This window comes from Aphelocoma coerulescens, chromosome 4, assembly GCF_041296385.1.
Source record: "Aphelocoma coerulescens isolate FSJ_1873_10779 chromosome 4, UR_Acoe_1.0, whole genome shotgun sequence".
NCBI classification, from domain to species: domain Eukaryota; kingdom Metazoa; phylum Chordata; class Aves; order Passeriformes; family Corvidae; genus Aphelocoma; species Aphelocoma coerulescens.
In genome coordinates, this window is record NC_091017.1 from 56302274 (window position 1) to 56318066 (window position 15793).

The following is a 15793-nucleotide window of genomic DNA, read 5'->3' on the forward strand; positions in this document are numbered from 1 at the left end:
ATCATATCATTAAAAAGTCCATGGAAATCCACAGAGATACAATGCTGGCAGCAGGTTTTATAGACAAAAGCAATGAACAGCTGTAAAAAGGTAAGTCTTGTTTACTTATTAGAAAATAAGAAGGGCTACAACACACATTCTTGTTTGTCTCCTAAACTTTTTCCAACGGCATTCCTCATTTTCATGTAAGCTCATGTCAATAGGGCAAGGAAATACCTATGGCCATACTGTCCCACAGAAAATATATACATCTGGGGATACTAAACCGGTTGCTCAGAGAGGCTAAGACCTCTAAGCAAAAGAAGACTGGAAGTGAGATTGCCACTGCCTACAACAACAGTAACTGTTAGGTAACAAACAATCTTATTACTCACAAACATCTAATGGCTATTGTATAGAATGCTATTTATTACAAAAGCTAAACAGAATGTAAATATGGTTATCTCACAGGCAAAAGCTGAATGGCCTGAGAGAGGTCTGTTCCAAGCAATCCACTGCTGCAACCATAAAAATGAACTGCAAAATCCAGTAGCATTACAATTCCAAATGATCAACAGCTGGTTATAACACAAAACCAAACTCTTTTCAGAATGCTGATGTTATGATAATTTGAGAATATAAGAGACAAAGATCTTTGGAAGTCTGTGAAAGCAGTAGCCTTTATTAGACCTAATGGTGTTGGGAAAAAATCGAGCGAAAGTGTTGACACAGAGATCCTTCTTTCAGAGTCTGAAAGAGAAGCACTAAACTTTGAGGTTAACTACAAGTTGAGAAGACTTGTGCAGTTCCACAGAAGGCTAAGTGCCCTTGCCCATATCAGTTTGTTCTGTGCATTCCCATCTTCTCCCACTTGGTAGCATTTGAATGATCAAATGATGAGCCAGGTTAGGGACTTTACAACTGATCCAGCTGAAGATCTAGCTCTTACTTCAGCTGCACTTTCCAAAATCAGTCCCATAAACCAGCTCTGCCACCCCTACATCAGGGCTACCGTGAGTGTAAGAGAAGGAAGAAATACATTGCTGGCACAAGGCAGGCCTGCTACTTTCAGCAGCAACCTTCACTTATGTAAATTTAAATGCATCTTAGAAACCCATTCCAAAGGTAACTAGAAATGTTAATTGGTTGGACTGCCTGAAAGAAAATGTAGTTAGGTACTCTTGACTGTGGATGTTACTGAAAAAAAAGAGAGGACAAGAAAAATCCCCTCCTCTGAGAAATAGAGAAAAATAATTTACTGTCCATGGAACAGAGGAGATAAGGAGGAGAATTATTTAGCATTATATGGGATCATAAAACCAGTATCTGTTGAACTCATTATTTTTAGTAACTAGCAATTAATTTTAATTCCTAGGTTCATCTTTTAAAGGTATTCTGTAGATCCTTTATGAGAACTGATTAGCTAATAGCTTTTTTTGTTACAAAACACTTCTGGTTTGTGAGAAATTATTTCCCACTGGTAACTACATATTTGTATGCTTTGCTTTTTGTCTGTGAGTTCTTGATGAGCAATAATTAAGTTTTATCTAAAGTCTTCACAAGGACATTTTGTACTGACATACTGTTGGAAATGAGAGTATAGGGAAAGGGAGGATAGGACCCATGCTTCAATATGTTCATCTGAAATCTAGTGTGACAACTGGACAGTTTCACTGGGCAGCAATGAAAGCTGGAATAATTTACAAGAGGTGAATTCACGTTGTGTAGGCGGGAGTCATGGCATACAAACCACTAACATGCATGAGCACGGATCTGGGTTGCTTTGACTTGAGAAACTGTACGTCTATGGCTGATAGAAATTGTATTGGATTATGGATCCTTTCTGTGAAGAAGCCACAATCAGGTAATTCATTAACTTTACGAGCAAGCCTAGCATCTTGTCCATAATGAATAATTAGGAAAGTCCATCTTCCTCTTTAAAAAAATCATGCTTCCCAAGTTTATCAGGACAAAACTGTCTACAAATCGTTAATTTGCAACACTAATCTCTCTAATGACACATGAAAATTATAAATTATTTCCACACACTTTACTGATTGAACACTTACCCACTGTGGCAGAAGCTGATGACAGGAGAGACTTTCCCCAGGTACCCCAAGCTCCCCATCTACTTGCTTTAGATGAGGAGTCGGTATCCTATAAGAACAAAAATGTTACTCCACTGTCTAAAAACCTTGTTCTCAAAAGGCAGAAGAAACACAAAGAACCCATCAGGCAACAAAGTCTGGCATTTAATAGATGATAAATCAGGCATTATGTGGAGTTCAGACTTCTGTGCATAAGAAAGCAGAACGGGAAGCATTCTTGGAAGAGCATTAAACTCCAGAGATGTCTCTACAGACATCCTAATATTTCTTCAGGCACCCAATCCTATAAAGCCATACAAATTTATTAGGGATAGTATTAAGGAGAGACAGGAACCTGTCTCATTCCTGGGTTTTACCAGGAGCCAGAGTTGGAAGCTTCTCTTCCAAAGTCTCCTCACGTGTAATTCAGTAGATGTGTGTCCTAGGTTACAAAGTAAGATGTAAGCAATAGTATGTATTCTATGATCATCTTCACAAGCTGTTAAAGCAGGTAGGGGCAGTGTTTGTTATCTCCCACCATGGCTCATCCCTGATAACTCCCTCCAGGGGGGCTATCTCTGTTTAATGGGCAATCAAGGCCCCACCGAAGGACTCATAGAATTACATCAGCCCATTGTGGGATGCTCTGCCCAGGGGGAGGAGCCAAGCATTCCCACCTGGATATAATCCGGGGTTTGGAGCAGCACAAGTAGTTCTTACCTGCTGCATTCCTAGAGGGCAAGAGCTACCACTGGACCTTCAGGGGAAGACCAGGGCCTTCTACAGGATCACTGCTTCAATAGGACCACTTCATCTGGACTGCTACCACCACCTTGACTAACAGGGTGTCAGCTTTTATCCTGGCTCTGTCAGTGTTCTTGTACTATTGCATTTATTTTAATTTTCCTATTAAATTATAATTCTGATTTGCGACCTCACACTGGTTTGTTTTCAAACTAGTATAATGTGCACAGGGAACTCCTAACAACTGAGTTTAATAAAAACACAGCCAGAGGACGTGCTGCACACCTTTCACAGTAATGTATAGTGTTAAGCAGTTAGCAGTATTCCGTATTTAAATCATATTAAGAAACTGTTGTCTCAAGAAAGTCTCCAGTAACATATCATCTCTACACAATGCAAGTTTTATTGCAACTAGGCTTCAAAGACCACATTAATATCATACTGGCAAAGTGAAATTAAACTATTCCTAGTTTTCAAAAGCTTGGTGTTGCAATTTAATTTACCCCTATGCAGGTTTTCTGCATAACACTCTAGGTTTTTGTGAAAAACAGTATGTACATTATACAAAAGTCTGTCCTTACAATGCAGGGAGGGGAGGGCTTTTACAGAAAAGAAAGTATTACTTACTGGACTGTTTTGTTCATGCAGTGTTTCTTCCAATTCAGGTTCCGCATCAAGGCTTACAGTTTCAATGCACTCGGTGGGCATGTCTTCAATTGTCTCTTCCCTGGAAGGCAGGCTTTCCACTAGTTTTTCAGTCAAAGGGTTTTCATTAATGAATATGTCTCCTTCCTTTCTATCACTGACATTCTGAGTGACCTGTCCATGTTGATCTTGTGAAGACTCATACAAGATCTCAGCTTCTACAAGGTGTGGTTCGGATTCATGAGGCCATACCTCATTGCTGGGCATTTCCATTACTTCAGGTTTTTCTTCAGGGGTGCCATCAGATACGTCTTCAGACATCTTCAGTTCTGAATAGAGAAAGTAAAGTCTTTTAGGTACCATAAACATTTGAGAAACTATAAAATACACAGCGTTTACCATATGCTACTGCTAAAAAACAACACAGCCTCGATGTATGACCTCCTAAAGCACGGACCCCTATGGCACATGCATCATGCTGGCACTGGTATCAGGATAAAACTATAAATACCCTACTCACTCTGCAGGATCCCACTCAGATACGAAGAGCAGCATTTGTTTTCCAAAATACGGTTTGGTGAGGGTGAAAGGATATTCATTTGTCTGGAGAAGTCAAATGTAAGAGTTTCCACAGGGTTAATTTCTATATTCACTATGAGGTGTGTATGAAAGACCACTGCAGAACAGAGTAATCTGAGTTGCGACAGCCAAGCAGCTCTTGCTCTCCCTTTCATCACCGTGACATACACAGGTTCCTATAGCCTGCTGACTGATGGAGGGAAGGATAACACTCTGTGACTAAAACTGTGGTGATATTCATGTACTTGAGAAGGGGTATAATTTGTGAACACGACAGGCCATGGTCCCTAGAGCCATTTCATAGACACAGCCATAGCTCACACTGGTTCTGTATCACTTGTCTCAAAGTCCTGCTCTTTGGGGAGTCCAACACTTCTCACCATCTCCCAAAATTTCAGCTGTGTGATTAAACTTCAGTTTTGAAGCCAAGGTAAGCTTGTCTGAGGTAGTTATTGATTTTTTGTTTTGTAAGATATGAATCAGTTTTATTTATTCCGTATCTTCCAATGTAATTTTGGAGGTATCTTCCACCATTGTGCAGTCATCAGGCAAAGATAAAACCAAAGAGCAAGCTCTGCAGCTGATTAAAGAGTGGCAGTGCCAGAGTCCAAAAGGACCACTGTTCTGTGGTTACTAACACTTATTTATTGGTAACAACAGTATACTTGGCACTCAGAAGACAATCCTTGACAGAGAGCTTGCACTATGTTGAGCTGCATGGCATAAAAAAACCTCGTGAAGTCCTCTCTGTAGATGCAGCATTTTCATTGACTCTCATACTAATTAAATATGGCTCAAAGGTTTGCACCTGTCAGGAAGAATGGAGGTTCTACGAGAGACTGAAAAACGGGGGAAAACCACAAAAAGCGAAATATAACTGGGAGTTAGGTGAAATTTGCCTGAGAAGCATGTATTTAAATGAGTATATTTTATTAAAGTCTATAGAACTGTACACATATATAGCTTTAGCAGCCTACTTATCTAATGTGAAAGATCCCTTGCTTAAACAGTTCCAAGAGCAGCATTTAGGATCAGTGAACAAGAAACATAAGTAAATAAGTAAGCAGTTGCTACAACTTGTATTACTTCAGCTTACACTGTACGTTAATTATCTTCAGAAAACATGAATTCACAAGTCAGAATCTTTGCATTTGCCAGTTTTCCATTAAAAATACAGCAAATATTATAAAATGCTTTAGTGTAGGGAAGTACTGCTATTGTTTTAACAGTACTCACTGTGTGATGGGCAGCATCACCTAAAGAAAGTTTTTGTATTTGTAAACCAAATTCCATCATGACATTCGAGGATCCTCTATCAAAACCTGTAAAACCTTTACACACATACGTCATAATTTTGTATGGGCATTAGCTCTGACTAAGCTTGTAATGGATCACACAGACGTGTGCACACGGATTTTTGCAGTACTGGGTCATCTTTGGGTACCACTCGGGCCACGGTCCCTGCAGCTGTCTGCGGAACTTTCCTTTCAGGAGCACGGCACGTAACAGCAAATTACCGCGTCTGTCGGAACACACGAGCCGTGCTGCAGCCGGGCTCACTGTCACTCAACCTCTCATCCGTGACACTGTCCCGATCCAAATCAATTCGGACAGCTCCGCCCCAAGGCAATTACTCTGCGGGGAGTTCGTGAGGGAGATGCTAAGGCCAGCCCCGGACCGTTGGCAGAGAAGTGCCCGGTCGGCACCGACCAGCCACACTGAGGGGCCGGCGGTAGCGGCATCTACCGACCCTCCAACTGAGGAGTTTCATCTCGCCTCGAAAGCAAAGCCCAGCCGCCGCCGGGCGCCTTCGGGCACTAATCGCCGTCCCCAAGCCGGAGGGAGGAATAACTTTTTTGGCGACGGCACCGCGTTCCCCTCTCGCTCGACGGCCGCTGTCGCTCCTCCTCCGCGGGACGCTGCGGGCACGGCAAGAGCAGGCGAACCTACCCTGGCGCCCGCCGCCGGCAGCTCCCCCTGCCCCGCTGCCCTCTGACCCCTGCCGCAGGCAGGGCAGGAGCAGCCGGGGCGCCGCTCCTCCAAGCCCGCAGCGGCCACAACTTCCCCCTTCTCTTTCCCCCCCCCCCCCCCTTTTCGAAATTCCTCTCTGGGACAGAGCTGTGTAGCGCAGCCCGTGTCAAAAGCGGCAGAAAAAGCAAAAATCGCCGTGCTCCTTACCGCTCAGCAGTGCACCGACCGGCGCGCCCCCAGCTCTTTCCCTTCCCCGCCCCGCCACGTCGGCAGCAGCGGGGGGAGGAGGCAGAGCGGGCCAGGCAGCCCGGGCCGGCCCCAGGGAGGGGAGGGGTGGCTTTTGTCCCTCGCTCTCCTTCCGGCTGTCTCAGGCGGTCGCTTGTTGCAAAGCGGCAGCGTTGCGCCGCTGCCGAGCCCTCTCCGGGCTCCAGGTTGCGCTGACCCAGCGCGGGGAGCTGCCCAGGCCGCCATTCCCGCCCCTCACTGCCCCTGGCGCGGGCCGCTGGACACCCCGCTGGACGCGCCGGCCCGGAGCGTCGGGCGCGCCTGCAGCAGCGCTTTCTTCGGGGCCGGCGGCAGCCCCACTTCCGCGCTGAGACGGAAAAGGGGTGAATTTCATAGAATCATAGAATACGATGAGTTGGAAGGGACCCATCAGGATCAACGAGTCCAGCTCCTGGTTCTGTGCAGGACAGCCCAAGAATCACACCACGTGCCTGAGAGCGTGGTCTCCAAAAGCTTCTTGGGTAGGCTTGGTGCTGTGGCTACTTCCCTGGGGAAGGCGGTTCAGTGCTCAACCACCCTCTGAGAGAAAAAGTCTAAATTAATCTAGTTGCTGAGGTAGCATAAAAATTTATGTTTTTCTTTTCAGAAACTGTAATCCTTCCTCAAAGTGAGCACTTAGTGACCCGTGGGGTTACAGAATTAAACAACCGAGATGTAGTTTTTCAGATACTGCTTGGCACCTTCCTTATCGCTGTGTTTGTTTACAGGAAATGCCCCCTTACAGAAGCCGGCGGGTGCGTGCACACATTTCCCGTCAGTTGGTGAAACATTTGGTTGAGCAAAGGGGTTTCAAGCTCTTCCCAACAGCCTGTAGTTCTTGTTTCTGTGTAATTCCTCATACCCATTCCTCTTTTTGCCACTTCATTTTAAGGCGAAGCATGCCCTTCACAGTTGTAAAAGGCAATTCCACGGTTCATCATAGCATCATTTCTATCACTAGTCTGCCAACGAGAGAAATTACTTTTGCCACAGGAGGCAAACCAACACACTGTGACTCCAAGAGGTGACAAAATAAAGTCCCAGTTCTCAGAAGTGTGCTTCACAAATACCGATCATGCTATGTAACTTAAACAGTAACCAGGCAAAAGACTCTGAAGGTTCTCAGTAAGGTAGTTGGCAGCAGAACAAGTGTTTGTATCCCTCCATAATAAGGTTCTTTTGAAGGTCTTTCAGTGAGAATTTAAGTGTCAGGGAATGCTGGTTAATTTATTAATATTGGATATATTTATTGAAAATTAAATCTGGAGTAGCCCTAGGGATTTCCCTCTGCTTTTCAGTGGAGCTTGCAGAAGAGTAAGAGCAGTGTTTTAGGAGGAATCACGGTAGCTGAAGATTGTTTAACCTATGACAGATGATAATTTTGACTGTAACGTTGATCTTGCACTGTCAGTTTTGCAGATTCTGTACATAACCATGCATGCTACAGAACTGCAAGACATTGTTGGTCACTGTTGTAACACAAAGGTATCACTTCAGGGTGAAATTAACATTGTATGTACATAAATGTGGATGTCTGTCTGTTTGGATAGAAGGCTGTATAAATTTTTTATCTTCCTAAACTACTTTTTTGAATTTAACACTTGCATTTTCTATTTTTCTTTTATCTTTCAAATTTCAGTACTTAATTTCACTTGTATTGTTTCACTGTGGTAATATTGCAAATGGTTTTGGAATAAATAAGCATTAGAGATTGAACACTTCTAGTCATCTCAGATTTCACTGACATTTGCTATTACTCTGTCGTCATCTTTCTAATGGGTTTCAGGAAAGATACCTGCCTTTTAATGAATAGATAAGTATAAAAATAAAAATAAATATAAATATAAACATAAACATAAACATAAATATAAGTGGAAAGACATTTGGCTACTTTTAACAGAACATGGAAGTATGCATGACATCCACGGATTGTATTAATCTACTTCCAGTGATTCCACTGGTAAATCTGAGCAGTAAATCTGAAGGGCTAATGGCATGCAATTAATGGTAACATGCTTATTTTGCTGTTTAACATATGGTTCATCTGTCTTTATAGTATGTAGGCATACAAACAATGCCAGTGGCATTTCATTTCATGAGAAATTAAATATAATCTACAGAATAAGCCTTAAAGCAAAAAAGTAATTTTTTTAGATTATTTCCTCTGCTTCCTGAATCATTGAAATATTACATCATGGATGTGTTATGGTATGCTAACCCAGAAAGGTAGGTTGTAGTGTGGCAGTTCTGTATTTAGATCTCAGCTATGGTGGAATTTCTGACCAACATTATACAGAAATAAAGAGAGACTGGTTTATGTCTTTGCCAGGACAATAACCCTGTGTTTGGGCATTCAGTACCAAAGTCACTGCTCTGTTTTAATTAAAAAAACACCAAACCAAACCCCATTCAGTGTTTCCATGTTCACTGTTTAACCCAATCACAACACTGCTGGAGCAGGAGAGAGATTATTTTTCCATTCCCATTAAAGGGACATTAAACTAAAACAAGTAGTACTTTTATAAACCAGCCTTGATAAGAGCCTGACAGCTAAATTGATATAGCAAAATGGACAAAAAATTACAATAATTCATATAGACTTAGATCATTATTAAGTTCGGATAGGAAGGTGTTTGAATTTCTTGTTCAAAAGAAGTACTTATTTTCATGTTAATTTAAGGAAGATAGAAAGTCAGTGAAAGGATTAATTTTTCTTTTGTATTTCAAAGCATAAAAACACAAAGTTCAATAATAATAGAGTAGTGGGGCTATTACAGTAATGTTGTATGTGGAAAATACATTTGGAGAAAAGCAAATGCCATTTCACAAGCTGTCAGTAGATGGCACAAACATTTATATAAAAATTTGGGCGTTCCTAAGTGGTGTTACTCAACAGGATAGAGTTACGGGAAGTTTTCTTTTTATGTTCTCCTGAGAACATTTTCTGCTTTTTTGGAGAGCAGGGATTTCTGGTGAGAAAGTTTTCATTTTCTTGACTTTATGCTGTTGCTAGTTAGCTAGAATTGTCTTATATTCTGCATCTTATTTGAAAATGAGCTTTGTTTTCCATAGCAGGGGTATGATGTTCTTTCAAGTGTATGGGTAAGCAATGATGTTGCTTGTGTTGTTGTTCTGTTGTAACTTGCTTGTGTTCAGAACATTTATCCAAAGAAACTGTCAAAATAGCAGTCTCTTTTTATTAGCCTTACACCTATAGTTAAGGGGGGCAGAGTGATGGCAATAGTTGTTTACAGTTCATGAATGGGTCTAACGTAATCATATGTTTCATCCTTATGAAAGGCATGTTTGTAACACTAGGTTTTTTTGCTATTCTGGTAACTTGTGAAGTGCATGCCTTAATACTGAATTGTCTTAGTTAAATATATTCTGTGTATTTCTTGTGTGGAAGTTTCGTCAGATAATACCAATTTTATATTGGAAAAACTCTTAAAACCTCAATTTTTGTCTCTCCCCTCACTCTTTAAACAACAGGACACTTTCTAGCTATGCTCTTGGCTTGCCTACCCTCCTCAAGAATTGCTTTTCTTGATTAAGCTTTTTTTATCAAGTTTGAAGACATGAGGATACTTCTGAATTAAAAGCGATATGACTATAAAGGATAACTTCTACAGTATTAGCCCCCAAATCACAGGTTATGTGTTATAAAAGTTTTTACTTGTATTGCTTCATTGGATATTCTAAAGAAAGTTTGAAGGCACTCATAAATAATTTGACTGAATGCTAGGATATATGAATGGGAAAGAAAACAAAACACATGGAGAAGAATCATACCCTTTTTGCATCCAGTCCATGGATACTGCTGAAATTTTATCCCATGAAGGAATAATGATTTAAAGGTAGATTTTTTTCAGATTCCTCTTGAAGCTACATATTTTGTTTAATTGTAAACACATTAGTAGAGTTGCCCAAACAATCAGAAGAACAGGACTGAGGATGCCCAAATGCCTTTTGAGGGCAGTGATGCATATAATTTTTCCAAATGAAAATTTGGAAAAAGGCTGGAAAAGTTTTGCCATATTACCCCACTATTTCTAGTTGATTGCCAACCTTAGTTTCATGCATTCTTTACAAAAGTACTCAGTGGACTTTTCTTTTTCTTTTTCGTTTTCTTTTTCTTTTTTTTTTTTTTTTTGGTATTATTAGATCAAGTGGAATGTGTATTTTGCACCCAGTAATTCTGAGAAAGCTTGTGGAATGGTTGATGGTGCAGAGAATGTAGTCCTTGAAGCTGTAAATCAGTCTCACAGGTGATAGCTACTGTCTCATTGTGGAGTCATTAGAAATATAAACTCACAGTTTAGCCACTTCAATAGCAAAGGAAACTTGAAGGCCAGTACAATCATTGGTAAGTACTATGGGAAGCTTCAAGCAACACTATGATTTAAAATTAATGGGAGGGAAGGGGAAAGAAGAGGAAATAAAAAGATACTAGAAATCTGGAAAACAACTTTAAGTAAGATTTACACATGTAAAAGTGTTAACCAAGTTATTACCAGTTCCTGTTTAAGAGGGGCCATCCAATGGATTTATGCAATACCTAAAAGGAGATTTAAGACAGTGTTCGCGATGGCTGACTTAAACAAAGGGAGGCTGGCTACCCTAAACTCCTACATTCAGAAAGAAAAAGTGACCTCTAATAAGGAAAACCAAAGCAAAGACACAGTTATGATTTTTTTTCCTCTAAACTGTTTAAATAAAACTCACAACAGAGATGTTTGAAGCCAATGTACTTAGATCAGGGCTGGATTTTGTGTAAAGACGTTCTACAACTGATATATTTTTGTGTAGCCTGCACATATTCCCAGTGTGTGTCTGGTGTTCTCTGTGCACGCCTGACAAACCAGACATGTGACCACCCCACTTTCAGAGTCTTAAATTCAGGAAATGCTCAAGCTCAGACTAGAAGTAAACTCTTCTGTGGACTTCCCCAAGGCATAAATAGAGATTGTTCTATCCTTACCCCAGTTTCCCCAGTTAAAAGAAGCACTGATGATCCAATCTCAGCTGCTTAAAGACATTCAGCTTTTGATTCAGGCTCTTCAACCTCCATCCTGTGTTTCAGACCAAGTGTTACAGTCAAAAGTCCATTTTAAAATAAAGTCTCTGAGTCCAGTTCACATCCCTTAAGAGAGAATCTGAGGAGAGGATGACTGTGCTGACCGCAATTATTGTATTTTCTAATCAAAGTGTTTAACACAGTTTAGGAAGCCTTCATAATACACTGAATCACAGCAGTAATTCTGTAAGCAGCAAATTTTAGACACCTATGAAATCAGATGTTTTGTAAAAAACTGACTCATTATGTGTTAAATACACCATATTTACCAAATAAAAATTTCAGCGGTGTTCTGTTAATAAAGAATGTCTCTTCTGAATGATTGTAGGTACCTTCATTGCTTTTTGAATCAAAAGGAGAAATGAGACATTGGAACCTTAAAAAAATCTCTCTCTCTGATGGTTCCTGCACAGCTCCTTAATGATACAATATGCATTTTGCTTGTGTTTCTTTGTTTTCCAGCAGGATTAGAACAAAGATGGACTGTTAAGAAAAGTATTGAGCATCTTCAAGGAACAGAAAGCAGTGTGACACAAAATATGAGCTTTCTCAGAAACTTTTTTTTTTACAAGTGTCTGTTTGCATTAACTTTTTGGAACCATGTCAGCCTGTATGTGGAAGAGGAACTCTTCACATCTGCTTCTAACAATTTTCCAGAAGATGGTTCTGACCAAGAAGTCAAGAGCCTGGCACGCCTGTATACAAATAGTCCTTGGTCCAAAGCTAATTCTGATTGGGTTGTGATACAAAATACTACAGAAAGCCTGTCATTGTCAGAAATCCCACAGGACAGTGTAAACAAATTGGTAACTTTATTATCTAATTTCAGACAAGGATCCAGGTTAAAAAATCTGACACTGACAAATGTGTCAGTGGAATGGGATTCTCTTATGAAAATTTTTCAGACTGTATGGCACTCATCCATAGAATACTTCAATATTAACAGTGTAACACAACTGTCACAAATTGTAAGTTATGACTTTGACTATTCAGGTACCTCTATGAAAGCACTGACAGCGAAGAAAATTCTAATCACAGACTTATACTTCATACAGGATGACCTATACAGAATATTTGCAGATATGAATATTGCAGACATGTCAATAATTGATTCAGATATGATTCATATGCTTTGTCCTTCATCTGAGAGTCACTTTAGATACCTAAATTTTTTAAAGAATGATTTAACAGATTTACTTTTTCAAAACTGTGACAACCTGCTTCACCTGGAGACATTAATCTTGCAGAAGAACAAATTTGAGAGCCTTCCCAAGGTAAGTTTCATGACCAGCCGTATGAAATCACTGAAATATCTGGACATGAGCAACAACCTGCTGCGCCACAGTGGTGCTGACATGCAGTGCCAGTGGGCTGAGTCCCTGACAGAGTTGGACCTGTCCTCCAATCAGTTGGCGGATGCTGTGTTTGAGTGCTTGCCAGTCAACGTCAGAAAACTCGGCCTACAAAACAATCAGATCAGCAGTGTCCCCAGGGGGGTGGCGGAGCTGAAATCCTTGGAAGAGCTGAACCTGGCATCGAACAGGCTGGCTGACCTGCCAGGGTGCAGTGGCTTTCCGTCCCTGCAGTTCCTGAACGTCGAGATGAATTCGATCCTCACCCCATCTGCTGACTTCTTCCGGAGCTGCCCAAGGGTCAGGGAGCTGCAGGCCGGGCACAACCCATTCAAGTGTTCGTGTGAGCTGCAAGCCTTTATCCGCCTGGAGAGGCAGTCAGGGGGGAAGCTGTTTGGCTGGCCGGCGGCATACGTGTGCGAGTACCCGGAAGGCTTGCGAGGAACGGAGCTCAAGGACTTCCACCTGAGCCAGCTGGCTTGCAACACGACGCTCCTGCTTGTGACAGCGCTGCTGCTGACGCTGGTGCTGGTGGCTGCGGTGGCCTTTCTGTGCATCTACCTGGATGTGCCGTGGTACGTGCGGATGACGTGGCAGTGGACGCAGACGAAGCGCAGAGCTTGGCACAACCCCACCAGAGATCCGGGAACCGTTCTGCAGTTTCACGCGTTCATTTCCTACAGCGAGCGCGATTCGCTGTGGGTGAAGAACGAGCTGATCCCGAACCTGGAGAAGGGGGAGGGCTGCGTACAACTGTGCCAGCACGAGAGAAACTTTATCCCCGGCAAGAGCATTGTGGAGAACATCATTAACTGCATTGAGAAGAGCTACAAGTCGATCTTTGTGTTGTCTCCCAACTTTGTGCAGAGTGAGTGGTGTCACTATGAGCTGTACTTTGCCCATCACAAGTTATTCAGTGAGAATTCCAACAGCTTAATCCTCATTTTACTGGAGCCAATCCCTCCGTACCTTATCCCTGCCAGGTATCACAAGCTGAAAGCTCTCATGGCAAAGCGCACCTACCTGGAGTGGCCAAAGGAGAGGAGCAAGCGTGCCCTATTCTGGGCTAACCTGAGGGCAGCTATTAGCGTTAATCTGCCAACTGCTGATGAAAACTAGTGTGGGGAAACAGATTAAGAATCTTTCCAATGGAGTTTCGTTTGTTTTTTCTTAATGATGCAATAAATATGATTTCCATTCACTGCCAATGTAGTTAACTTTTTGTTACACATTCTTGTTTCTAACTAGTTGTCTGTGTTGCCTCCTGTCTTGGGGTGACTTGAAGTTGTATTCCCTATTGCTGCACTATGCCCAGAAATTAGTATATATACACCTTTCTATGCTTTTAAACTGAGCCTGAGCAGAGAGAGAAAAAGAAACCTCAAGGACACAGACAGAGATAACACACTCTCGTTCTCTGCATTTTTTTTTTGGCTTCTGCATTCTGCTGCTGGGGGAGAGGAGCAGAGATGCACCCTGCTTGCTTGTTCAGCCATCTTTCAGGTTCTTTACCCCTCCAGAAAGCTGAACTTTGTTTTTTTCCTGGAATTTTGGATTTTTCCCTTTCTCTGCTAGAATGTTTTCAACATCAGAACACACGTCGGGACTGTTCTCCACCAGGGGCCCTGGCCCCTGGAGGAGGGGGCCCACCCCCTGTCCCAGCTCGAAGGAGGAGGACCAAAGGGAGGACTCTAACATTTTCCCAGGTTTTTTCTCTACAGCGAGAGATTGTATTATTTAGCATGAGTATCCTTTTCCTGTGTGTTTCTTAAATAAATAGTTTTTATCTCTTTCACTTTCCTTCGAGGAAAAAGTTTTTTTTCCCGAACCTGGTGGGGGGGGAAGGGTTTGTAACCTGCCCTCTCTCAGAGGATATATTTCTAAATTTGGCCAAATTGGCACACCTCCTAACTGTAGTCAAAATTCAGTTCACCTTATTGCAAATATCTTGAGATAGCAAATTGTAAATTAATTTGAATATGGATTTTGAAATATGACTTGAAATACTGTAGTGAGTTTTTCTCAGCAGAACAAAATCTGGAACAGTTGGTATAGTCACATGGAAGAATGCTTGAGCTGATGGATAGTTTGCAGACCTGCTTTAATCACAAAATGTAGACAGCTTTGTTAAAGGAGATCTTTTGCTAAAATTGGTTCACATGGAAGAAAATTAAGGATCCTGGGAAGATGCCTGAAGTCCAGAGCTCAAAATGGTTTGCAAATAGTCTTTGCTCAGAGTCAGTTAAGATTTAAAGGATAGGACCCAGATACAGAACTTTGTGAACTTGCCAAAAACAAGGACTGAGCAAGGAAGAAAGGTTTTGGGTTTTTTCCTTAAAAAAAAAAAAAAAAAAAGGTGAGCTACTTCACTTTTTGGGGCTCATAGCTTGTCATTGCAGGAAGGGAGAAGCAGTGAACTGACAGAGCTCTAATACCCATAGAGCCCTGGTACCATTTTGATCCTCAGAAATACCTTGACAAGAGGGAGTGGGAGGGCATCTGCAGTAACAGAACTGCCTTCGTCATATTGTCTATGTTTTGAGAAACTCCTGACATGTCTAAATCATGGTTCCCCCCCCAGCTTTCTGCTTTTTTCTTCTCATCCATACATCTTACTTTATGCTTATTATTAAAAGAATCTGTCCTTTTCAGCTGAAACAGTATCTCGTAGCACAGCTATGTTGTGATCAGAAAGTCAATAATGAGTCAGAGCCTGAAAAAATTTTCCAGGTCTTGGGACAGCAGGTAAGACTTACTCGCTGAGTTAGAAAAACAAACTACATTTACAATATTTGCTTTCCTTTATAGAAATATAGCAGGCTCCTCTGTCTGTACTTATATTGTTTTGGCTTCAAGAAAGTATCGCTAAGCTCAGATAAACATTAACAACTGCTAAAGATGATGACAGCAAACTTCCTCTTTGCCCCAACAAGGGAAGATTGTTTGAAATACCAGACCTAAATGACCATCAAGCAGGAAGTTTCCCTTCAAAAATGTGTTTCAACATGAATATGAGAGAAGGCATATTAAGATGAAATCCTCATGTAGTACAGAATGTTTACATTTTGTCTTATTTTTATCTTCCATCATTAGCA

The 15793-nt window shown here is 41.5% G+C and overlaps 2 protein-coding genes across 11 annotated transcripts in view; one reads left to right on the plus strand and one right to left on the minus strand.

Moving 5' to 3' along the window:
* Positions 1-6513, minus strand: part of FAM114A1 (family with sequence similarity 114 member A1) — a 34589-nt gene extending 28076 nt beyond the window's left edge. For 3 of the 5 annotated variants that reach the window (XM_069014271.1, XM_069014269.1, XM_069014268.1), the window contains exons 1-3: positions 6213-6512; positions 3438-3784; positions 2049-2136 (exon numbers count right to left, since the gene is read on the minus strand). In XM_069014271.1, coding sequence (XP_068870372.1) covers positions 2049-2136; positions 3438-3776 — 427 coding nt within the window. In that variant the 5' untranslated portion in view covers positions 3777-3784; positions 6213-6512. Of the gene's footprint in view, positions 1-2048; positions 2137-3437; positions 3785-6212 lie in introns of those variants that run through there. The other 2 variants (XM_069014270.1, XM_069014272.1) reach the window with 2 other exon arrangements.
* A 2658-nt stretch (positions 6514-9171) lies between these two features.
* LOC138109903 (toll-like receptor 1) lies at positions 9172-13899 on the plus strand. 6 transcript variants are annotated; one of them, XR_011150735.1, is made up of 2 exons: positions 9172-9241; positions 10434-10630. XR_011150735.1 is itself a non-coding variant. In XM_069014275.1 (2 exons), exon 2 carries the CDS (start codon positions 11886-11888, stop codon positions 13815-13817), a length of 1932 nt encoding a protein of 643 aa, XP_068870376.1. In that variant the 5' UTR covers positions 9179-9241; positions 11812-11885; the 3' UTR covers positions 13818-13899. The 6 variants fall into 6 exon arrangements, 5 of the variants coding, with proteins under 5 accessions (XP_068870376.1, XP_068870377.1, XP_068870375.1 ...); XM_069014275.1 differs by lacking the exon at positions 10434-10630 and adding an exon at positions 11812-13899 and having other exon boundaries at positions 9179-9241; XM_069014276.1 differs by lacking the exon at positions 10434-10630 and adding an exon at positions 11809-13899 and having other exon boundaries at positions 9221-9241.
* Positions 13900-15793: the final 1894 nt, after the last annotated feature.